The sequence below is a fragment of the Adelges cooleyi genome, unplaced genomic scaffold, assembly GCF_023614345.1.
Source record: "Adelges cooleyi isolate 19-005CV unplaced genomic scaffold, UGA_ACOO_1.1 ACOO_flye_CR_arks_rails_tigmint_CR_PRNA_30, whole genome shotgun sequence".
In the NCBI taxonomy this organism is placed as follows: domain Eukaryota; kingdom Metazoa; phylum Arthropoda; class Insecta; order Hemiptera; family Adelgidae; genus Adelges; species Adelges cooleyi.
Genome location: NW_026095971.1, coordinates 1,754,350 through 1,779,915, shown reverse-complemented (window position 1 = coordinate 1,779,915; position 25,566 = coordinate 1,754,350). Strand labels below are relative to the sequence as shown.

Genomic DNA, 25,566 nt, shown 5'->3' with positions numbered 1-25,566 from the left:
TACGCGATATCACAATAATATATTGCGGTTCATATAATTTAGATTAGGTAGGTACAACAAAAATAAAGTCTAATAAATCAGCGGTTTATTATCATAATTTATTATAAAATACTTATATATAATTTTTTGTTTTTTAATGTTAAATATTAGATTTTATTAAAATATAATAACAACTATGGTCCCATAGTTAAACATGTAGACTTTGTTTTACAAAAATAAAACGTGTATACGACGGGTGTAATATATTATATACCTAGTCATTACAATTTAGGTATGCGTTGATATAATATTTGCTTGTCAGACGCCGTTCTTCAGTTTGTTAACCAGACCGTTTACAGGGTAAATGCTGTTGGGATTAGCTAAAGCGACAAACTGCTGAGCTACTTCTTCGGCCACCTAGAAAATGTAAATTAATTATTAAAAAATCTGACGCATCGATTACAAAGTTTTTTGTAGCAAAAATATATTTGAAGCTTGACAAACGGTTCTATAATGTATGAATACCAGCAGGTAACAGATACCTACTATATTATATCAAAGAAGTGAAAATACGCTCAAGAGATTATTATCTTGTAAATAATATCTACTACTATCATTCATTTTAGACGTCATAACCAAATCGTTTATTGGCAATAATTAGTCGTTAGGGAAATACAAAAAGATAACGTTTTTACAGCATACCTGTATTGTCCATCGGGGCTTATCTAGATATTATTTTTTTCTGAAGGTTTCCAAATTCAATTCAACGGTCTTCGCCCCCTGACCCCATGAGCGTAAATTATACGAATTCATTAATGCGATAAGTATGATGTAAATTTCAATATTTTAAGAATGTTGAGTATGTAGTTCTTAGTTATTTTTAAATTTGGTATTAAAATTTAAAACACACGGAAAAAATAACATAGAAGAAACCTGGTTTACAGTCAAAAGTACTAATATAGAACTATGAAAGAATAGTTCATTAAGTTAGTTAGTTAATATACTGGGCTCAGTATACTCATCTTGGATGACAATACAGTATATTGTAATAATATTGGGATTCGGACATCCAGGTCGCAAATCCCATTTGCATGGGGTCATTTCACTAAAGTTTAATGTTTTTTTTTCAAATCTTCCAAAATTAAATTAGTAATCTGTACACAAATTATTAAGTACCTTTAATAGGACTAAAAAGTAAAAAATAAAAACATTTAAAAAAAACTTTTTTAAAAAACTAAAAAGTAAAAAATAATTTTACTACAAGAAATTTAACACGTCATGAGTACCACGGCTGGCCCCTTCTGTCAAGCCTACTGTCTCAATATATTATTATATATCTGCTTACCTTAAATATCATCTTTTGTGCTTATTGTAATTAAATATATTACAGATTGTATAATTTCCAAATAAAAAACAAATACATTTCATAATACTTAACTCAACGAATTTGGACTTGTTTGAATAGGGCCCACGCTTTTCTTTTTAGTCAAAAATTAAAGATGATTACAATTTTTTTTGGAAAAAAGTTTTTTTTAAATTAACTTTTTTTTTAAGCTCTGCCTAATAAAATATGTTATAAGGAGTACAATTAGAAAAAAGTGCAACCAATAATTGGATACTATATGTCCATAGTTGGCAAAATCGTTGACAAAACAATTATGCTAATGTACCTACACCTACAACTTTTTAATTGTTTTTTCACTGAACTAATGTAGCAAAGAAGTTTAAAATGTTATAATAAACCCGTCGAATTACTTTGGTCTGGGCTTCTAGCGTAGAAGCTCCCAAATGAGGAGTGGCTATGACCTTTGGATGTGCTATGAGAGTTTTTAGTTCCGTGCTCTTCGGGGGCTCCTCCGTCAGTACGTCCAGCCCGGCTCCATCGCATTGTCCGTTCTACAACAAAATCGTTATAATGTGTGTTTATCGAATTATGACAATCAAATACTTACGTTTAGCGCTTTTAACAAAGCCGCCTCGTCGATAATTCCTCCTCTGGCCACGTTGACAATCTTTACCCCATTCTTACATTTGTTGAAAACGTCTTCGTTTATCAGATCTGACATAAAGACAAACGCGGTTTATAGTGATCATCATAACGTTCAATTATATTTTGAAATTTAAACCGTGACTAACTTTTAGTTTGTGGAATGAGAGGCGTGTGCACAGTGATGTAATCGGCGACAGGCCAGATCTCTTCCAGACCCAACAGTTCTACTCCAAATTCTGCAGCGGATGCATTGCTAATAACAGGATCGTAGCCCACAGTCTGAAACATTACATCGAGTAATCAATTGAAAAAAAACTATTATAATAAACATACGCATAGACATACCTTCATACCGAAAGCTTGCATTCTATATGCTACTTCTCGGCCGATTCTCCCCAAACCTAAAATTGCTAGAGTTTTGCCTTTCAGTTCGGTACCCATGTATACTTTACGGTCCCATCTACCTTCTTTCAAAGACTGGCAGCCTTGAGGTACGTGCCTGTAGCAATACAGAAAACAATGGTATAATTCAAAGCATCGTAGTTCGCATTTTGTAAATGCTTATAGCTTTAGGTACCTATATCATATACAATCAGCAAATAAAGTAACGTTTGAATTAGATATCAAATTCAAGTTCTATTATTAAAAAAAAAGCTTTGTCAAAAACTAAAAATTTAGTGTAGTATTTTTATTACACAAAAATTTCAATAAAAGTGTTATTATAGAGCTAATTAAAAAAAAATTAAGTCCTTATAAAACGGGTAAAATGGAAATCTTTTGGACCCTGATTTGAACAAATCAAATCATTAAAAACAGATTGGTCTACTAGTTTTACAGTATTACAATTTAATATTCGTTGCTCAGTTTTATGTAATTAAAATTGAAATCGAGTATATAAATCTGGAAAATAAAGAAAATTGTTCTGAAATTATTGTTTTTAAGCTAAGACTATTGAATATAATATTTATTTATTGCTGCAGTTATTATAAATTACAGTTATTGATACAAACATTTTTTTTTGTCAGACTATCACAATCAGTACTTGACAGCGTTTCTCTATAATATACGTTGTCTACAATATAATATACGTTACTCTATGTGTAGCTTTTACTCAAATAATTACATTGACCATTATGCAACAAAATTTCACCTATAATTTGGAACAAAAGTCAAAACCCAGAATATATTATTCATTTTATACGATTTTTTTGGTAAATTCGAATGTGGCCTCGGAATTCCTTTAGCACTTTGTTTTTAAACAGCTTTCATAGTTACAAACAACTTACAAAAAAAAAAAATCACAATTCTCTCGTTTACAATGAAAGATACAAATTGTGTGTCAAACGAAACCATTAAAAATGCTACATTAAATTTGAGGTCAGTTAATTCTATATAAAACAAAACAAATGTCTATTTAAGATATTCGCTGAATAATCAAAGCTAAATTAATGTTAATGTGTTTTTTAAAACTATTTATAATTAGATAATAACGTCATTGCATTGATTCATTTTATCAGGGTAAGTTTCACAAGAAAAAGTTGTGTAAAGACGTCCTGACATTTTTTTTAGTGTGTAACCACGACGTTTTGCTCTACAATAGTCTATACAGTCTATATAGTTAATAATTTACTATTTGCATACTGTATGTAAAACGTATACAATTAATATAAACGTTATGTCATATTTACCGAGCCAACGACATGATCAATGCGCATGTCAATTCACAAGCACTGTTGGAATTTCCGCCGGGAGTACTAAACAGAAAAAAAAAGAAAATATATTCAATTAACGTTTAATACACACACCACCTAAATATGTAGCTCGTCGCCGTGTTCATAATATTACACATATTATATTTCATTTCAATCCTTGCTATTCTAACTTTTTCTAAGATGTTTTTAACTTAATCCTTTATACAGAACCCATGTTCCATAATCCTTCTATTTAGACTGCACGTACATTAAATAATATATTTGTATATTAATTTTGAATTCATTATATTTTAATAAGCAATTTAAACATATTACAATTAAAGTGTTTCATTTAATCTCCACTAGTATTAACTATATTGACCGATAGAGTTAATTTTATTATCAATATCATTCCATCGTTCATATATAGTAAAACGAAAAGTAAATCTATCGAGTTTATCTTAAACCGACACTTATGAGGAAATTATCGTTTTTCAATAGCTATGTAAATATTGCCAATTAGCAACAAATGTTTTCTAATTTTAACATTTTTTTTTTACGACAATAGTTTTCTTAATACATTTACAATAAACGTATCGCCTTTAAACGATTCAGTCTAATTAATACTTTAATAACTAGATAACAATATTATTTTTTAATATCATATTTAATATTTAGAATGTATACTAAATTGGGACGGGGAGTCTACGATTAATGTTAGTTAGCAACTAGTTTATATCTATAACTTAAAAATCCATAAAATTCAATACAAGTGTATTAGATGATGGGGTAAATAATTAACAATCCAAAAATGTTGTTTAGAAAATTATAAAATAATTAAGTAGTTCAATATTTATTAATTGTGAGCGATAATTACTGTAGTATAATTGTTAATAGTTGAATAGAAATCCTATCAAAAAAAAAAAAATTAAATATTACATAGATAACTTCATTCTTTAAGTAGTGACGAATAATTGAAAGATTATGCTAACATTGAATTTTATCAATTTTTGCTAACACCGATTGTATACAAAACATAAGGTGAAATATTACAGCAAACCGTAGCGAAAAAGAAATTGGGATATAATAAACCTCCTTATCTCTTTTTCGTTTTATTAGCAAAAAATTAAGTATCACAGATAAGATTAATCGCGTGAATAATACTAAAAACGTTATGCTGGTTTATAAGTAATTTTTAAATATGCTCGACCTCGAGATAGTAAATTATTTATAATTTTATTCATAATTGATATAGACGCTCAATAATGTTAAGCAAATATTTGATTGCTATGTTATATAATAGTTACATATTTATATACAACTAATGAAACATCATATAACCGTCAGATTGATGGTCCGATTAGGTTAGGTCTATACTTTATGGTAATTATGTTTCTCCAGTTAAACAGAGTAATTTTCTTTAGAGACGCCAAACAATACTTTTTCAGAATATTCAAGTAGTCCTTTTGATTTTTTGCGGGTCTTCAACTCATCTAGGCCTCATATACTCATAAAAATAATTATAGTTAAATGAAGTCGATAATAATTTATCTACTTCCTGATAAACGAGTTAAAACAATTAAATTATTTAATATTACTATTTTTTTAATTTGAGATATTCTTGATTCATTACAAATATTATTGCTTTATTGCTCATATGTACTTTTGGGGATTTGTAATTTGCAAGGTTTAAAAAATCATTTAATGAAAGTAAATTTGTAAATAGTTTATTGTACCTACCTGTATCATGTATGAAATTAGATTATTGCATTAAGTATGAGGCACATGACAAAGGTGAATGTATAATGATTAATACCAACGTATTATGGAATATTTAGTGTAACAGTATAATTTAAAAACGTATTTAAAGTCTAAAAATATTGGCCCGTAAAAGTAACATTTTACCTACACTTGTCATTAGATTACAAAATACTAAAAAATCGCTTTTATAAAATAAATATAACAATAGAATTATAATTTATTAAATTCACACACAATTACAAGTTTTTGTGTTTCCTTGTGTGTAGTATAGACAAATGTAGGTATTAATTGTTATTTAAAATTTACTGTACGAAACTTATGTCGCATACATATTATTATTGTTGTAAAAGTATATACTTATTTTAGCTGTATACAAAACCATGGAAAGAAAGAAATTTAGATTTTCTACACGAATTTATAATAAGGTATTTTATAATTCCGGAATAAGTTTAGGTATGGCGTTTCTACCCTCGACGAGCTACAATTTTTATACTTCCGACATTCTAAAGAACGTTTCAAATTCTCTTTTGTCGTGCTCTACTATCGTAGGTATCTATTTTTTATGTTTCTCTCTCTTTTTTTTTTTAAATTAAATATGAAGTAGCAGAGTTGTCATAGGGTTTATGTATTTTGTTGGGTTGAATCGAACTAAAAAAAAAAAAACATAACAACGTCGGGCTTCTGTTAATGAAAAACGGGTTATTGCCGACTCTGAAAAAACTTGAAGGCGTATACTATACTTATGGTAAAAACTTACTTGAGGACTAGGATTCCGGCGTTAGTGGCCGACTCCAAGTCGATATTATCCACTCCCGTACCGGCTCGGCCAACCACTTTGAGTCCACTCTGAGCTCCGGCTTCCAACACGGCTTTGGTTACTTTTGTGTCTGACCTGACCACCAACCCATCGTACGAACCGGTCTGCATGCAAAAACAAAAAAAAAAAACAAAGTACCGTTATATTTTCAATTGTTTTACACGTCTACTGTTGTAAACGATTTTAAACGGTACATTACCTTCAGCTCTTCGACGAGAACGTCAACGGGCAGCTTGTACTTGGACTGCACTTGTATGCCGTTTTTTTCCAAGAGGGCGGCGCACGCTGGATCGCAAGCGTCGCTGATGAGCACTTTTTTAATGGACACACGTGGGTTGGAAGACATGATATTCCGGACGGTTAGCAAAACACGAGTGACTATGGAGTGATGATGCACCGCAGTGGACGGGACAGCGAGCGCCAAGCAGTCCGACTGGTTTTCTATAACGAATTACACATACGACAGCTAGTGGTTCGAAAACCTCTATTTAAATAATACAGCCGTGAGCCAGCCAATACCGGCCAAACAATTATTCCAATCGGAATTCCTTATCGGACACAATAGCAGCACCTAACGTGTATTCTACACACACACACACACATACTCAAAAAACTCTTAACCCTTAATCACTCCGATTCGATATGGTTAATTGATTTTTAATAATTTCTGACGTAATCGTTAATATTTTTTATTCACTCGCTAAATACAAGCGTTTAATCTCTGAACTCACGCGCAATTATATAGAGTGGCGCCATAATATTGAAGCATTCGACGGAAAACTCCACAATTACACACCTATTTAAACTTTGAAGTGCGAGTCCTTAATTCTTAAATCGTTAATAGTACTGAGTCAATTTACTTGTTAAATGATCAAAATATGCATGTTTAATAAATATACTTAATACTGTACTGTAATAGGAAATATCTTACTCCAACCACTAAAAGCTATTTATTTTATTAAAAGACACTCACTGAAGGTAAAAATGAGTTTACAAATATAAAAGTAATAACAAAATAGTCTTTATAAGTTTTATTAAAAAATTTAATTTGAGTCATCACCCAACTTTTAACTGGGTTGTAAAACGAAAACAATACGGGTTTTTATATTTTTTAAGTATAAATACTAAAAACTATAACTACTTGGAATGGTTTTTAGGGTACAATTTTTTTTTCTCAAATCGATCACCAGATATTTTAAAAAATGTTAACAATAATTTTTCATTTAAATAGAACTTACTTGTGAAATACATGAATTCGTATCCAAACTATACTTCTAAGGGGAATCTCAGAAAAAAAACAAAAGACAATTTACATCATAATACTGGGTTGTTATCCTGTGTATTATCCCATTGATGATAATATTTTATTACTTTTTAATGCAGGGACGTACTTAGTCATAGATAAATTTGTTGCTTGGTAGTCTCTATTAAACCTAACCTTTACAATATGAATTTAGTCATTTATCTTTATATCTTCAGTGTGCGACAAAATATAAAAATGTAAATAAATGTAATGTAACGCTCTATTCTCAAGGGCCTGGATTGTCGTGCAATATCTGAGCCAAAAAAGTTTTATATTGGTCGGCTTGCATGTTTTAAAAAAACCATAGCATTAACGACGACGGTAATAAGTCACCGAACAAATAAATACACACAAATTCATTAAAATATATTTAATTAACATTAAGACGTTAAGGCATAAAATCAAAAAAGCATATTAAGTGGTCATTATATAAGTATATAAACAACATACAAATAATGTATATTTAGGTTTTTTTTAGTATAGAAATAGAATACAATTAAATAAGATATCAATTGAATTTATCATAAATTTATCTAAAAAAATTTAAATCGAAAACTTAAGTGCGAATATTTAAAATAGTCTTAAAGATTGTATGTTTTGTATGAAAAAAAAAAAGAAATTACAAACGACATTGGAGTTAATTAATGATTTAATATAATTATTATAAAATCGCATTTAACCGTATAATTAATATGTTAACGCCTAACAAAATCGCCATGCATGCGTTATAGGTCATCATAATTGTTCACCTCGTCGAGCTTTGGCCTTTTAGATGGTCCGTCCTGTGTCGCAGATCTCTTGCCCATTGCCTGCGACGGTTGTTGGGCCAACGTTTCGCCGTGGCAGTCGGGCGGGTCGGAAAAATCGCAAAAACGACTTCTGATCTTCTGCAACACGTGTTGGTCGTCGCCTGCAGTCGTTTGAAATACGTTTTGGCCGCTACTGTCGTTACCGGCCGGCAATATGCCGTTTCCGATCAGCGACCTTTCGATGTCACAGAACGAAGGCAATGGCTCTTGGCCTCCTCCCAACGAGCCACTTTCCGATACGGTGCCACCCAACAAACCGGAAACGCTACAGTCGATGGACGACGAACAGGGCGAGGGCGTTGTGTCGCCAATGCCCGAAACGAACTTGTCGTACTCGGGCACGCTGGTGTCGTTCAGGTCCCATGGATTGGGGACCGGCACTATGCCGATTTGACCGTTGAACGACAAGTCCATTAGCGTGTAGTTGTTGCTGATGGAAGAGCTGCCCGACTTACTCCGCCGGTTGTCGTCGGCAACGTGTCCGTTGGGAGAACTCGTCCTGGGAACGTTATCTTTCTCTGGCGGTGTCGTCGGCGCTTTCTGCTGTACATCGAATTGCTCCAACGAGTTCCCGAGCATCTTCATCTGCGATACACCGGCATACTTGCCGTTCGTTTCCTTCTTCGCGTCCGTTGCCGACTGTTTATCTTTCAGAAGAACAACGGCGCCAAGAGGCACTTTCGCACTTGCCGCAGACGTAGGTGGACAGTGTTGTTCTTTGGATAGCCGAGACGGTGTTCTAACACTTTGTTTTAACGATCGCGACGGTGTCGTAGCTCGTTCTTTGTGCGACCGTGGCGGCGGTATAACGGAGCGTGCTTTGAGAGCTGGTCGCGATGGCGTTGCAGTCCGTTCATTGGGCGATCGCAGTGGCTGCTTCAAGCGACCATCGTTCGTTGGACTTTTGACCGGCATACCCTTGGGTTTATTAAAACTGTTCCCTTTCATGGGAGTTTTATTGTCTGCGATGGTCTGCGCTATAGGGGTCAGTGGTACCTTGAACACTGGCTCAGGCTTGAAAATTGTGTAGCTAATAGCTGGTAATTTTTTCAATAAAGACACTATCTGGTCATTTTCTTTGTTTTCAATGGGCTCGATAGTCACTTCCCGTTTGGTTCTCTGATCCCAACACAAATCGATTTTACTGAAAAAAAATTAATTAAAAAACGGTTTGATAAAACGTATATGTGACCCGCCGCGAAGTACGTTGTACGAAGTAGTTGATTTTAGCGTACGGTATAGGTAATTTTTTTTCAAAAATTTGATTTAAAACTTTTTTGTAAAATAATCACGATAGTAATAAGAATACTATATTGGTAGATCACTTTTCTTATTAGACTTACGCAGCATTATTAGAATTTTCTAAAATTTATAGTTTCTCGCTTAAAGAACTTTAACAGTGCACCCTAGAAGAGTTTTTTCTCTCTTTTTCAAAATTTTAAAATATTTGTTTTAAAAAATCATTTTTCGTATTTTTTACTTAATGTAAATAAAAAAAATCATGTCATTTAAATAAACCCTATTGAGAGGAATTCATGATTTATCTATTAATGTCAAGTGTGTATAGAAATGTTAACATGCAAAATGCAAACCCTATTTTTGCACGAAAAACGTAGGTATTTTTTCTTTAAGGTAATTTAATATTTTATATACTTAAACCTATCGAATTTTAAATGACGTTTATTCATTATTTTAATTTTATTTATGTCAATAAGTTCTCGAGGTATAAATTTTTACTTATTTTTTTATTAAGGGGTTCAGTATAGGCAAAATTTTCATATTCTTAATTTAAAAAAAAAACTTGTTCTTTTATTATTATAGAAATGGTTCTGTCTGAGTGATTCATTTATATTATTAGACTTATATAGCGACTGTTTCCAACGTTTTTCACTAGGTTTCTTCATTATTTTTGGTCATTTAAACTGTCATATTTTGGCTATTTAGTGGTCATCGATATTATATGTATTGGGATTGTTTAAATAAATTAAATATTACCTAACTAAATCATAATCAAAATATTATTTGATTGCAGACACTTAACCAGTTTATCACAGGAATTCATTCAAACTTCATTATTTATTAATTTTTATTGAACAATTTCTTTTAACTAGACTTTATTTTTTTTTAAATAGATCCTATATAAACTTTATCTTGTAAAATAGTGCTCATATAGTTTTCTTAAAGGGATTGCATGCGGTCTGTTTTTAAGGAGTTTTGTATAGGCAATAAGAAAAAATAGATTTTAATATATTTTGACCATATCAACTAATAAATTAATAATTTGTATAAGCTTCAAGGTATTATTTTTAATTTAAATAATTGTATCTATAAGTAAAAGCCAGGCAAAATTTGACTACTAGGATGGTTCAATTACAATTCTGTAAAGAGATTCAAGTTTTTTTGGCTAATTTATTATTTAATATAGGAAGCCGATTTTCATTTACATATTTCAGTTTCTTGTAATTAAATTAATTAAATTTGCAATTTTTTCAATATTAAAACCCAATTTTTTTACATAAAAAAAGCAAAAAATAAAAAATCTGTTTCCTACCTAAACTAGTAAAGTTGCAAAAGAAAAGCACATATATCTTTACAGAATTGTAATCGGACCATCTAAGTAGTCAAATTGTTGTCTGGATGTTTGGTCTAAAACATAAAAAAAACAACAGACCGCATGCAAACCCCTTTATGAATAAATCAAATTTGAAATAACATGACTAAATAAAATGTTATTGCTTTACTTTTGTAGTTGGTCTGAACATGTGTTAGAATCCATTGGTCTTCTTTTGATTGACGTTATTTCAACATTTCTGCCAATCTGAAAAAAGTTATAATGGTACATTAAAATAATAGTTATAGTATACGTAGTCTGATATAAGGCGTGTATATAATATGGAATTTACTACACAATAAAATTGACTAACTTAATCTTCATTAATCATTACATAGAAGAAACATATCGCTTCTCCGGTGGAACAAAAGCATAAGTGGAAATTTAACTTTAAATTTAAAAAATAGCTAAATATTTATATCTGTATAACAAAATGATTTATCTTAACAAAACTTAAATAAACCTAGTCTAAAGCACCTCATATTAAAATATACACTTATTTATTTTTAATATTTATTAACAGAATATTACTAGCTAATGGTTTAGACGTGTAAGGCATGTGGGCCTTTTTGACAATGTCAGTACTTTACAAATTATTTTCAATAGGTACCTCTATTGTAATATAAACAAAAATGTGCAATAATTCAAATAAAGTATTAGATATACATTTTTTATTTTGTAGTTCAAAAACATTAAATTGTTTATTACTTACAATTTTTGCATTTATGAGATACACTATTTGTGCACATTTACACAAAATATTGAAAAAATTAGTGTTTAATATAAAACTTAGGATGTATTAACTTTTAAAATAAAGTTTGTTTTAATATATTGTGTACATTTATTTATCTACCTATATGCATATAAATCTTTTGTAAGTAAAAATTATATTAAAAGTTTAAATATGTTGTCACAGTTATAAAATACATCAAATTACTTTTTGATTCACTAAATTTACAAATATTATGTTAGTGTGGCTTTTATATTGTTTTTTCCCCCACAAATTTTCATTGAAGTTTTTATTTAACTCACCATTATCTCTTTATTATGCTTTATACAAAATGTTTATTGTATTTAAAACTCATTATTTTTAAAAACATTTCACATTTGTTGTATACTAAGAAATGTTATTTTATAAAATTACAAGTTTGTTAAATAATTTTTATTTTGTGGGTTGTTAAACCAAATTACATTGTATGCTCGTTAAGCCAGTTTGACACCGAATAACATGCAGCATCTCTAGTTTCAATAATGCTAAGTAGAGTCAGACCGATAATAGACAATTTATAATATGTATATATTTTTAGACATTTAATATGTATATAAAAGTATGTATACAATGTGTATAGATTTTTTTATAGTACTATTTTAGTCAATCTTTTCATTAGTGTATATCTTGCAATAAACCAAATTAGAACTTGTATAGATAATTTGTACTAATATATAACTGTGATTTTACCTTTTTGCATGTTAAATAATTAGAAAAATATATTAAATAAGATCAAATTCGGAACCCCGCAATAAATATTTAAGTAAATGTATAAGAATGTATATAATATTCTTACCGAGAGATTTTTAACATTTATGTGACGTGAAGAAATATTTTGAGTCATATCATACAAAATGTTCCGATTCATGTTGAAATTTGTTAATAGTAGTGTCCGATCGACTCTGGGGGAAAACTATTCGAAATGAAACAAAGTATTAAAAATACTAATAACATAAATAAAAAGATAATTAAATTTAGCTGGTTAACTTACCAAGTCTAAAGTTCAAACAGTACACCAAGTATCGTCTATCGAAAGAGCAAATAAAAAATGTATGACTATTAATTCCGATTTCCGTCTTACCTAGTACCTACTCGTAAAAAGAAAAAAAGTAGATTTTTTAACAAAATGGCTGCTCACTGCTGCACTCGGTACTGTTCGCGATTGACAAAGAAGGGAGCAGAAGGGAACAGATCAATCGTTGAAATTGCAGTGCGTCATCGATGACATATTTTCCCGCCTAAAATTTTAATCATTTTAAAATTACTAAAAACCGACAGACAGCTGGACGTATCTCCCAGGAATCACACCATCTCGTTTTACTGCTTGTTTAATACCATAGTTCTTATACTATAGTATAATATAGTATACTGTGTACCACTTACCAGTATAAAGTATAGAATTAAGGGCTATATTAGAGCCGGCCAATCTCGTACCTTCATCACGGCGCGGCGACTGCTATTGTCACGATATAATACACACCTTAGATAAATAAAAGAAAAACTTCAGGCTTTTATCGGTCGGGTCTCGACCCTATTACTTTATTCTGTGTTTTTACTTAAGACTGCGATCTAGTGGTTGATTTTTAATTATATTTGTATGATTGATACACGATTATTAGTCGCCAGATAGCAGTAATCATTCCGGTAATAGTAAATAGTAATCGTTTCGGCTCGACCAGTAATAGTATCACTTTTTGTACGACCTTTTTTAGTACGAGTTAATAATATATTATTTTCGCTTATCGTTCAAATCATGGCCATAGAAAATGTTATTACAAAATAGATTAAAATATATAAACACATTACCTTCTTCTTAGCTTCGCATTGAAGCTAAAATAACCGTTCAACAGAATAACTTCATAGCTTTAGCGAAAAAATCAATCCCCAATAACCTTTTTAGTAACTACAAAAACGAACAATGAGAAGTCACTTTCTTTTACAACAAATAACAATTCATTTAATTAGTATGATTTGGCTTACGATCACTGACTCAGACCTCAGTAATATAATGTACCGCACATATTGGCAACAGGTAAGTATTGTATAAAATTGAATGAAACATTACATATGATTATTGATTTGAGACATAGACAGAGCTAGTTTGGCTGAACTGTTTACACATGCCCGATTTAGCTCTCTCTCTTTTTATCTATGGCCTATGCGCGTACCACGGTCCATTTAATAAAATGTCTGCATACGACTAACGACACACTATAAAGAAATAGAGCATTCAAAATCAATACAAAATAGAGGATTAATGGAAAAATGTATCTAATAATAATTTATATTTATGTATTAACAGATAATTTAAAGTAGAGGTTAACGAACATAAGTTATTAAAATATTAGGGGTTACAACAATCTCGTAAATATTTGTATCTAATTCAAATTCTTATATCTATGATTTCGTATTTTACTACGACTTAAAATATTATTCGAACGGAAGTAGTTGGCACGTGAAATATGACGTGGACGTTTCTTGTTTTGTTTGTAAAATATTAGCGTACTTATAATGTGTTATATCAATGTGTTTGTATGAGGATATGTGCTGAAATAATATTATGGTTATGAGTTTCTTAGCTATTAATAGATGACATAAATAATAAATCTAAAATACATAATTCACTCATTTATGTACATATTAAAAAACTCCATGTTATGAAAGTTCCTACATAGAGCCTTGTTCTAATAATGCAACAGCCTTATTGGGCGTATGCATGGTTATGCACATTGCACATTGTAACAAATAATATTTTATTGCAATGCGTAAATAAATTATATTACTTGTGTTCCGAATTACAATAAAGAATACATTTTACAAGAGAAGAGAGTATATAACCTATCAATATTATTGGGATATTGTATTTTGCATTTGCCCAAGAAGACAAAAATATGAGAAAATATCAATATTTTTTTATAGTTGTTGGTGAAAATCATTTAAACACTCATTGCTCAGCGCAACTGTGACTAATTCACACTTGGGGGTAGGATTAAAAATCTTTCGTCCGGTTCTTGCTGTCGACCCCACTGAGCGATGAGTAATTTGTTGACTGCATAAAAAAAATATATTTATAAGCAAATATATGGTCATTAGAGTCGTGACACAATGTTATAAAAATGTTCAAAAACAATAAGACATTTATCGTTTTCATTTTTAATTAAAAAAAGAATTAATTTCACGATAATGCCAACCATCGAAAGGGGACAGACTAAATGTTAAGTATTAACTGCCCAGGTCTTTCCGTAATAGTGAATTAAATAGCTACTATAAAAAGTACCTAATACCATTGATTATAAATAATATTATTCATAATCAATGCTAATACCCTTCAATTTTCTATAGTATTGTACACAAATATAAGTTTGATTTCAGCAATTTTTAAAGTGAAAAACTGGTCTTTAAAGTTTGCAGTAAGCCTAGTATGTGTATGAGTATATAAGACAATCGGTAGCTCGAAACAACTATGTTGATACTTGGCAATGGACGAGTCCACGAGACTCTAAATTTAGAGAAGTTGCGTTATAAATTACAAAAACGTTATTTACTCAATAGCTAATTTGTGATTATTTTAATGATAATTAGTAAACTTTATTAAAATGTATAAAAATATTACTTGTAAGTACGTTATCAATTATTGATATATAAAGACACTGGTATTATGTACCTGCACAAATACACAACGATCTTACTAGGATCATTTTAATGATTTTCGGGAATATGGGATATTTGTCGGCATTGTTTTTCGATAGTAGGTAATCGATTGGTTGACGACTTCAGAATTATTGTAATCAAGAAGTTCAATTATTCTGTGGAAACAAGAGAGATAGACCGATAAGTTAACTTCAAAAAGTTAGTTGGATAGAAAAGTGATCAATGGCTGTTCGTTAAATGCCGAAATATAAGCATATATATATATATATGCTATATTGTATATATAACACTAGCGAGCCGAACCTTCAACGAAGCTATTCAAATTTGTACTAAGACCTGAGATGAAAGTTCGCTTTATGTTTGTCAATAAAACCGACAGGAATTGATTCGTGTGAGCGATTCGCGAGAAGTTCGTCTGGCTAGTGTGTACCTGGTTTTATATTATGTAGCACATATTACGAGAAAAAAAATTAAGGGGTAGGTTTGAACACGGGTTGGGTGTGGGAGAAATTTTCCCACAAGCCTGTACATTCATAATTTATGTAACGGCTAATCCTACACCAGAAAATCATCATGCTACGCCTATCACCCGATGGTTACAATCAAATATTTTTTCAACTGTGACACTAGACAATAAACATAAATTATCATAATCTTGTGCACTTATCAGATGAATACAATTTATAAAACCTAACTGACCACTAGCCTCTATTCTTGTCTTGATATTATTACATCTATTCTTATACCAGACGAATCTACCTTGCATCTTCCTTTTGAAAATAATTTATACGTATGAGGCGAAAGCAAAAATATTTTCTAGAATAGGTTTGCATTTCGTAGAACCGTCGTGTTGGAATTTTTTTATTTTCGATACTTAAATGTTTGTTTTTATCACATTTAAAAATTTAACGTTAACGTCGCATCACGTAGGCAACTACGTAGGTGTCGCGTTGGGCGGTCAGCCGTCGCCCTCGTTCAAGTTGCAACGTCCCGGCGCGGCGTACGAATTGCATCGATTATGCACGTGCACGCCGGCACCGGTACCAAATGCTCATTGCCATTACGGGCACGCTACGCTTAGCGGAATACCTATATATTTTATGCATTTTTTCCTCTATAGTCCGTTACTACGCGTTACACATGTACGCTTTACATAATAATTAATATTGTAGAAAACGCAGTGCTAGATAGGCACAGCGCGAAAGCGAATACTATCGCCGCACACTGAATATTGTGTTTATTTTGTATTTCATCGAGTGTGTAGTGACTACTGAGAGAGTGAGACAGATTGAGCGAGTGTGTGTGTGAGTGTGCACCAGTCGGGTCGGTCGTTGCGGGACTGCCGCCACTGCCAGTGCCAAGTACCAACGCCGCCACTAGTCGCAGTCGCGGACCGCAGTTGTAAAATGCTGTTTTATCCGTCCGGTCGGCGTTCCCACAGCTGTTCGTAGCGCGTAAAATGGCGGCACAGACTACGACGACCAACGCACCTTTGGTGGCCGCTGGCGCCACTGCGGCGGCCTCTGTGGCCAACAACGTGTGGCCCAACACTAGAGACGACTACGAGTTACGCGAAGTTATAGGTAAGCGCTGTCCGCAATGCCATTTACAGTACTTATGCTCCGGCTAATTATTTTTGTACGTATAATAATAATTATATTTAACGTTAGTGTTACACCGCAGTTTCCTCTTAATTTTCCAATTAATATATACAACACAATGAATTTTCAATTTTAAAAAAATCTAGTCTCCTCTTCTAGGTCTGTTCGGTATATTAATGTATTTACAACACAATATCTTTATTTAGAGTTAATACCATATTATTAGAATTATTATACCTATGCCGGCGTCAGTCGATTTTGTTTTTCGTTTTTTCCTATTTATCCAGTTTTATTTTAGGTTATGACGCGATTTTTGACCGGGGTTTTATTGACTGGGTGACACGTTACGTTGTACTTTTTTTCTCAACAACCGAAAATTAGGTCGAGACGTGAAATCGCAATTTGTTTGGTGTATGTATCACTCGGAACTCCGTTAAGCGACCTCCAATAATTTTTATTATTGTTACTAATTCTCCAATATATGTATTACAATTATACGTCAACTAGTTTATGCTTTCCAACGAATTTTGAATTATTTTAAAAAAACACAGACCCTTGTATTTAAAATAAATGTAGGTATATTCAACTTTTAATAATACCAATCACCTACTTCAATCTCTTGCTTGTATTGTTGTTATCACTTGACACTTATCATGATTGACACTCTCAGCTCTCTATTCAATCACTGATCAATTCTGGTTTAATACTTGTTCTGAAAGTTGAAACCATTTATGTCATTGCATTCGTATTGTTTTTATGTAACAGTTTAGTATTATAAATAATTAATTATTATAATATTTTAACAAAACACATTTATATAACAATCTAAATTTTATGGTTTTAACTATAAAAAAAAAATCATAAGTCATTGATCTACATGATTATGCTTTAAATTACTGTTTCAGTTATACATTTATTAACAAAGTAAAAAAAAAATGGCTTATTACCAAATAGACTATAAGTTATGTTTAAAAGGCGTACACATTTGGTTTAGTTTGCCCAAATTGGCACAGTGATAGAAGCATTGAGAAAGCTTTCGAGACCATAACAGGTTACGGGTTAATTAATTCAAATTTAAATGAATAGGTTTGTTAAAAAATAAATAGGAATATATATGAAAACAAAGATATAGTTCATAAATGCATATAATTTTCCTTGTTAATGTATTTACAGTAAAGATTATCAATGCATCTATAGTATCTATTATATATAATAATATTATTTACTTTGGGTACTGAGTCAATGAATTAGTTGTTAAAAAATTCAACATTTTAAAACTTCTTTTGATTGATTTACTTTTTAATTTGTTAGAACTAGGTACAGTGATTAGTAAACAAATAGGTTGATGACCTAAAAATCCACGCTTTATCAAGCAATTAAATAACTAGTAGTGTGATGTTAGGTATCACTAAATTGTTAGTATATGAATACAAATTTAACTAAGCTTACCAAAAATAACCAGATAATAATGTAAATTACAGGTGTTGGTGCTACAGCAACAGTGCACTGTGCATATTGTAAGCCACGTAATGAAAAATGTGCTATCAAAAAAATTAATTTGGAAAAATGGAACACCAGCATGGACGAATTGACAGTAATATTAAATGCAATATTATAATCTGGTAGATTAGTCTTTAATTTTAGAATATTTTTTTTTTGTAGAAAGAAATTCAAGCTATGTCCTGGTGTCAACATGAAAATGTTGTTACCTATCATACAAGTTTTGTTGTTGGAGATGAGCTTTGGTTAGTGTTGCGTCTGTTGGAAGGTGGATCATTACTTGATATACTTAAACATAAAATGCGAACAAGTGATTGTCGTCATGGTGTGCTCGATGAAGCTACTATAGCTACAGTTTTAAGAGAAGTTCTCAAAGGATTAGAATACTTTCATTCTAATAGTCAAATTCATAGGTAGTTTGAAAATTGGTTGTTAATTTAAAAAAAAAATGAAAAACATTTTAATATTGTTTCAGGGACATTAAGGCTGGTAATATTCTTTTAGGAGAAGACGGAACAGTACAAATTGCTGATTTCGGTGTGAGTGCATGGTTGACTACAGGGTATGATACAAATCGTCAAAAAGTGCGGCATACTTTTGTCGGCACTCCTTGTTGGATGGCGCCCGAAGTCATGGAACAGGTACACACGGTAAAAGCAAAATATTTTACTAAAATAAATGTAATCGGTAAATACCGTCCCCTAAGCTCGAAACTTTAAACCGTCCGTCCAAAATGTACAATAGGATCATGGATACGACTTCAAGGCAGATATATGGTCACTGGGTATAACGGCTATCGAGCTGGCTACTGGCACAGCGCCTTACCACAAATATCCACCAATGAAAGTACTTATGTTAACGTTGCAGAATGACCCACCGACATTAGATACAGGGGCTGACCAAAAAGATCAGTATAAGGCTTATGGTAAAACATTTAGAAAACTTATTACTGATTGTTTGCAGAAAGATCCAACAAAAAGGTAACAGTTTTTGTTTTTAAGCTGACCTATTTGTATTATTCTATAATATAATTCGAATGTTATATTTCAGGCCTACAGCTACTGAACTTCTAAAACACCCAATTTTTAAAAAAGCCAAAGATAAAAAGTATTTACAATCTACTCTAATTGCAATTGGTCCGAGTTTAGAAACTAGAGTTCAAAAGGTAAAATTTCCCTATAGTAACATTATTTTTCCATCATTTTATGGTTTGGTATTATGTAGTTTACTTCATTATGTAATATCTTGTAGAACCAATAATAATTTATTAATTTCTTTAAACTAATTATTTATTTTAGGCTTCAAAAAGGCAACCAGGTACATCTGGTAGATTACATAGAACAATAACTGGAGAATGGACATGGTCTTCTGAAGAAGAGTGTGGGGAACAATCGTCAGATGATGAAGTATAATGTTTTTATACATAATTTTTTAAACAGCAATATTATAGTTATTATGCCTTATAATTTTATAATAATGTAAAGAAAGTTTACTCAAGGATCTAAAGGATACTTTGACTCTATACTCTGTTCCAAAAGAGAATACTCACCGTTCATGCATCACGACTGACAGCTGCGGCGCAGAGCTGGACCTTGATTTCCCCCCACTTACATCTCTACCAAAGTTGACGTTATTGCGACGATCCAATACAAACTAGCCCGATGTAGGTTGTGCTGTAACCCCGCACAGCCAACGCGTGAAGTCACGTCGCACAGTGGTCCGAGAGTGAATTCTAGGCGCTCATAAGTCCTATTATTAAGTATGCAAAAAATATAAATACAATTATGAAATATTAATTTTAATATGTTTCTTAGATATAATATAAAATTTCAAGATCAAATGTGTACCTGGACGTTTTTTATTGCTATTTAAAGCTCAGTTATTATAGTTTGGCGGTTATTTTGATTTCAGAAAAATGATATTTCGCTTACAATTTTTTTTACACTTTGCTCTTTTAAATTTTTTTTTAAATTTAACTAGTAGATAAGTAAAGGAATAAAATATATTTTTTTAAAAATAATTTTTTTCAAACTAGTAATGATTATTTTGAATGTTTTTTTTTTTAAAGAGTAGTACTAAAATAGGTTTTGCAGAGCAAGTATTCAGGTTTTTAAAAATATTAATTTTTATTGCGACAGACAAAAATTAATTAGTACACAAGGCAAATTAGAAAGTACGATTTATCAGTTTGGCGGTTATTTTGTTTCCAGAAAATAATATTTCGTTTACAATTTTTTTACCCTTTGATATTTTCTTGGTACTTTCTAATTTGCCTTGTGTACTAATTAATTTTTGTCTGTCGCAATAAAAATTAATATTTTTAAAAACCTGAATACTTGCTCTACAAAACCTATGTATTGATATGTGGGTAAAAATTGGCAAATTTTAGTACTACTCTTTAAAAAAAAAAAACATGTAAAATACCTGATATTTTTCATTCAAAATAATCATAACTAGTTTGAAAAAGTTATTTTTAAAAAAATATTTTTTTTTCTTTTATTTATCTACTAGTTAAATAAAAAAAAAAATTTTAAAAGAGCAAAGGGTAAAAAAATCGTAAGCGATATATTATTTTCTGAAATCAAAATAACCGCCAAACTATAATAACTGAGCTTTAAATAGCAATAAAAAACGGCCAGGAACACATATGTTTTTGAAATTTTATATTATGTCTAAGAAACATATTAAAATTAATAATTCATAATTGTTTTGATACTTTTTGCATATTTAATAATATGACTTATGAGCGCCTAGAATTCACTCTCGGACCACTGTGGGTCGTCTGTTCAAAGCAGGTGAGACATGTGCAGATTAAGACCAAAAGTTTTCGGCTGCCTAGGTATTGTTTTTTGGAACAGAGTGTAGGTATATTTTTAATTAAGAAAGAAATGTTTAGTATTTTAGTAATACATTTTTTGTACCCTTGTGGACAGTCTTTGAATATTAATAAAGTTATTTGTTTTAATAGTTTTAAAATTATTTTCAGTGTCAAGAAAAACCACTGAATAAACTAGTTGAGACCACACATTCTTCAGATAGTGAAAAAGAAAGTGACGATGAACACTTGAACTTAGTCTTGCGCATGAGGTTTGTTTTAAAACTGTAAAATTACTTTATACAAATGTGTAAAGTTTCACGGATTGAAATCAGAGTCGGTCTGGCACCTAAGGACCACCTCGGATTCTAAATCTCTAAAAGGGCCCCCATAATAAATTGTATTTGTACATTTTATATTTCATAATTTTCAGTGATTTTTCTCTATTCCACATATTGTATTAAATGGCCAGGCTCCAACACAGTTGGTGGCACTGGCTATGTCCGTGACCTCGCAGTCCTAGCCAGGTTGACCCTAATTGAAAAGACAATCTTTGGTAGAGTTCTCGGGTATAACAATTTTGGTTATCCCTCACGATTACAGATATTTATTCTGTTCTAGTACTTGTTTACGTTTCGGTTACCCATTATTTAAAACAAAATGGTAAATTTAAAAAAATGGGTATACAACATTTTTATACTCGGGTATCAAGACCTCTAATTTTTAGATTTATCCATGACACGTTTTGTTGTTTTTCAACCATTTGTGTTCATTTTGATAGAATTTCATTGTTTATAGAGACATACAATTTTTATTTTTATTCTTATATATTTGGTCTATAAATATCATTATCTGTCCTACTTTATTGTGTAACAAATACATAGATAAATTTAATAATTGTCAGTTTTATATATGTAACATTTTTTGTTTAGAAATGTTAATCGTGAACTAAATGATATACGATTCGAGTTCCTTTTGGGCAAGGATACACCTGAAGGTATTGCTACTGAACTTGTAGGTGCAGGTTTAGTAGATGGGAGAGATGCTGAAGTGATAGCTATGAATTTGAGGGTACTAATTGGCAATCAGACGCAACATAAACCAGTCACTTTTGCACTTGTAAGTATATAAGATTATAAGAAATTGAGGTTTTCTAAAACATGTTATTATTGATATTAGGTATCAGGTTGTAAAAATGATGAAACACCCGATGAAAAAATGCTGATTGGTTACGCCCAGTTGTCTTATGCAGACTGAACGCATAGTTACCAAAACGACTTATACATCTATTTTTGTGCCACTAGAACACTTTACTCTGTAAATCATATATACACTTGTGTAAATATTTATATTTATAAATAAATAATTTATTTTTGTATATTATTTATATATATGTATTCAAACAAATCCTAGTTCAGAATTTTGATTAAATTGAGAGCGTGAAATGCTTATGTTTAGATAAATTGTCAGTACCAGCATTATACATTTTTATAATCGTTACTTAATTCTGAATAATAAATTTTTGTTTCAATTAACAATTTTAGTGTTTTATTTTTTACAGATAAAGCGCAATAGTATTATATTCAATTAATTTGTAGTATATTGACGTTTTTAATAATTGTTTTTGACCGTTGAATACTATTACACAATAATTTTAACATTATGTTATAGTACATAATACTTTTAGGCTATTTATGTACTGGTGTAATGAAATACTATTTCAGCATCAGAACTATAAGTAGGAGTATAAGACTGAGTATCTACTAAAATTTAATAGCAAAAGCTTAAGTAGATCATGTAGGGCCATCTGTTGCCAAAAATGGGGATGACGTACTTTTTTTACTTGACTGTTTACCGCCCAATAAATGGAACCATCCGAGTGTAAAAACAAATTGTCATGATACATAATAAAAAAACCGTTTGTTTTATTGTAGTCTTGTGATATTTTAATACTTAAATATTTCATTTTACAACTGTCAAAATCATAATTTATATGGGAATGGATAAATTTATATTCTTGAGTTTCTAACAATATTCGTTATTAAATCAATTATAATCACACAAAATAATATAAGTATCCATTTATAAAAAAAAATTGTATTTTTATGATCTAATCTCTTGTACACTAGATCATCTGTTGATCATATTGAGCTCTTCGTCTGGAATTGGTTTGTACTTCAATAGCTTAGCATATTTGGTTAGTAATGCTTCCCAATACCATGTCACATCTTTCATCTTTAATTGTGTCCTAATGAATCGATACCCTTGATCAGCAATTTCTTTGGCTAGATCATCATGGTCTTTGAAAAATAACAGAATATTTCTATAAAACAATAAAAAAAATGTATATATAAAATGTAGATATTTTTATAAATATAATAAATAAAGCTCGAATGTTTATGACTGCATATTTTTTTAGTGAAATCAGAATTTATGTCCACTGTCAAACAATAAGAAAAATTGTTATTTACTTAATTTCTTTTTCTGAAGCATTTGAACTTATGGGTACATAATGGTACCATGGCTTCATAAACTGATAGAAAAATTCTTTCCAATCGTCTCCAACATGGAAAATAAGACTTTTACATAAAAAAAGATGTTTAAATCGAAAACTAGCTGCAACACCTCGAAAGTTGAACAAATACTTATATTGGCAATGATCTTCTAAAGAAACTTCATTAGCTGGTGAAGCATAAAGGGTGTCCTGAAGTAAATATATTCATTATAATACTATATAAATTGTAGTCATTTTTGTGTTATCACTTTATCTGATTTCCATGCTTGATTTTTGGTATAAGCTGCATCAACCAGTTCTGGGTTGCTTCGTGATAGAAGTATAAGAGGGTCTCGTTGATCACTAGTTCGGGATCCTCGAAAGAATCCTTTGGGTTTTTTATCTTTCCATTTCCATACTTCGGCTTCTTTCAATATGGACTTCCTTAATATATCCCAACGACCAAGTCCAGATGGATGAAGTTTAATTGCTGGTCCTCCACTCCAAAAAGACCAAGCAGGATACATTACATCAGCATAATCATCTGTCTAGCGCAGTAATATTAATAAAAAAAACAGAAAATGTATTTTGTTGTTTAATTATTAGTTTTATTTGCTTCATTTATTTTTGTTTTTTTCTTTAATTCAATAATTAAAAAAAAAAAATTAAGTTTTAAGCTATTTGTTTGGTAGGTACTTTTTATAAAAAATATATCTCACCTTGCTAAAAGAGAAAACTGGTTTAGGATCTCCATAGTGTTTTATGACTTGTGGCCAGTCACGTGTGTTTAATATAAACTCTACGTCGGGAATATTTAATTGGATTTTAGATAAAAAATATTCAACACCTTCACAACGGGCTGGAAACATACATTTTGTTTCTCTGTACAAATCATGATTATATATCATATACCTTGTTCCTCTAAAACAAACACAATTTAGAGTACAAATTTTATTGGATAAAATCATTAAAAATAAATTACTTTTCAGAAGCTGATGTTATCATATTGTGAGTGATGCCATTTTTGAATGGTTCCAGATCATGCAGTATATTCGGCATAAAACATGTTCCATTCTTGTGTTTACAGGGAACATATTCTTCTTTAGCTTTTAAAATGTGTTTAATTATTTCATTGGATACTAAATTATTAAAAAAAAAAAATTAATTATTATATTTTTATTTGAAGTTAAAGAATCGTTTATAAAAATGATTATTTATAAATTTCAGTTATTAAGAGTTTATTAGTCAAATTCTATACTCACACTTATCATACATGCTTGAAAAGCCATGATGACCATGTTGGCATGTCACAAAATTGACAAAATAAAAAAAAACAATGTACAGTTTGTACATGATTTGTCTACTAATAAATACATCTAAACAATAAAAGAAATACAAATTGTTTTAATGTAATGTCGTTGCGCCATGCAACATCCTTAAATGGATCAATTTTCAAAAACGCAATACTATTTTTAAAAAATTATAAGTATTGTATTACTAAGGTCAATGAAAACAATAAATGCCGTTTGTAGTTTTGCATTAATTTGAAATTTAATTTTTGATATTTATGTACATAGTAATTTTTTGTAATTAGGTACTGGTTATATAATATTTAAAATAAATAAAATAAGAAATAATTTCAAACACTTGTTAAAAAATGTAAACCAAACTATAAATAAAAAATTGGCAAACTATTTAAATGGGGCACGATACAAAAAGTTTTCGTTTGATTCCTTGAGCCATTTTCATTGGAAAAAACGCTGTTATCACTTTTC

The 25,566-nt window shown here is 30.6% G+C and overlaps 4 protein-coding genes across 10 annotated transcripts; 1 reads left to right on the top strand and 3 right to left on the bottom strand.

Moving 5' to 3' along the window:
- Positions 1–77: 77 nt before the first annotated feature.
- Positions 78–6,714, bottom strand: LOC126839317 (D-3-phosphoglycerate dehydrogenase). The gene is made up of 8 exons (XM_050574582.1): positions 6,438–6,714; positions 6,179–6,342; positions 3,658–3,723; positions 2,315–2,468; positions 2,116–2,248; positions 1,932–2,038; positions 1,735–1,875; positions 78–396 (listed from the first exon to the last, which is right to left on the bottom strand). The coding sequence occupies exons 1-8, from the start codon at positions 6,582–6,584 to the stop codon at positions 298–300; spliced, it is 1,011 nt and encodes a 336-aa protein (XP_050430539.1). The 5' UTR covers positions 6,585–6,714; the 3' UTR covers positions 78–297.
- Positions 6,715–8,034: 1,320 nt separating this feature from the next.
- On the bottom strand, positions 8,035–13,741 carry LOC126839313 (uncharacterized). Of its 4 annotated transcripts, none has more exons than XM_050574575.1 (4): positions 13,537–13,741; positions 13,114–13,210; positions 11,092–11,168; positions 8,035–9,494 (listed from the first exon to the last, which is right to left on the bottom strand). In XM_050574575.1, exons 3-4 carry the CDS (start codon positions 11,124–11,126, stop codon positions 8,267–8,269), a joined length of 1,263 nt encoding a protein of 420 aa, XP_050430532.1. In that variant the 5' UTR covers positions 11,127–11,168; positions 13,114–13,210; positions 13,537–13,741; the 3' UTR covers positions 8,035–8,266. The 4 variants fall into 4 exon arrangements, with proteins under 4 accessions (XP_050430532.1, XP_050430531.1, XP_050430533.1 ...); XM_050574574.1 differs by lacking the exons at positions 13,114–13,210; positions 13,537–13,741 and adding exons at positions 12,527–12,643; positions 12,722–12,959; XM_050574576.1 differs by lacking the exon at positions 13,537–13,741 and having other exon boundaries at positions 13,114–13,411.
- Positions 13,742–16,649: 2,908 nt separating this feature from the next.
- On the top strand, positions 16,650–22,675 carry LOC126839311 (STE20/SPS1-related proline-alanine-rich protein kinase). Of its 4 annotated transcripts, none has more exons than XM_050574571.1 (10): positions 16,650–16,964; positions 18,464–18,576; positions 18,645–18,895; positions 18,958–19,123; positions 19,350–19,462; positions 19,533–19,647; positions 19,781–19,888; positions 21,469–21,569; positions 22,230–22,416; positions 22,477–22,675. In XM_050574571.1, exons 1-10 carry the CDS (start codon positions 16,841–16,843, stop codon positions 22,552–22,554), a joined length of 1,356 nt encoding a protein of 451 aa, XP_050430528.1. In that variant the 5' UTR covers positions 16,650–16,840; the 3' UTR covers positions 22,555–22,675. The 4 variants fall into 4 exon arrangements, with proteins under 4 accessions (XP_050430528.1, XP_050430527.1, XP_050430526.1 ...); XM_050574570.1 differs by having other exon boundaries at positions 16,652–16,964; positions 19,227–19,462; XM_050574569.1 differs by having other exon boundaries at positions 16,658–16,964; positions 18,958–19,132; positions 19,227–19,462.
- A 527-nt stretch (positions 22,676–23,202) lies between these two features.
- Positions 23,203–25,502, bottom strand: LOC126839315 (O-glucosyltransferase rumi homolog). Its single transcript, XM_050574578.1, has 6 exons — positions 25,054–25,502; positions 24,774–24,930; positions 24,511–24,712; positions 24,061–24,339; positions 23,769–24,001; positions 23,203–23,620 (listed from the first exon to the last, which is right to left on the bottom strand). The coding sequence occupies exons 1-6, from the start codon at positions 25,142–25,144 to the stop codon at positions 23,428–23,430; spliced, it is 1,155 nt and encodes a 384-aa protein (XP_050430535.1). The 5' UTR covers positions 25,145–25,502; the 3' UTR covers positions 23,203–23,427.
- Between the last annotated feature and the right edge of the window lie 64 nt (positions 25,503–25,566).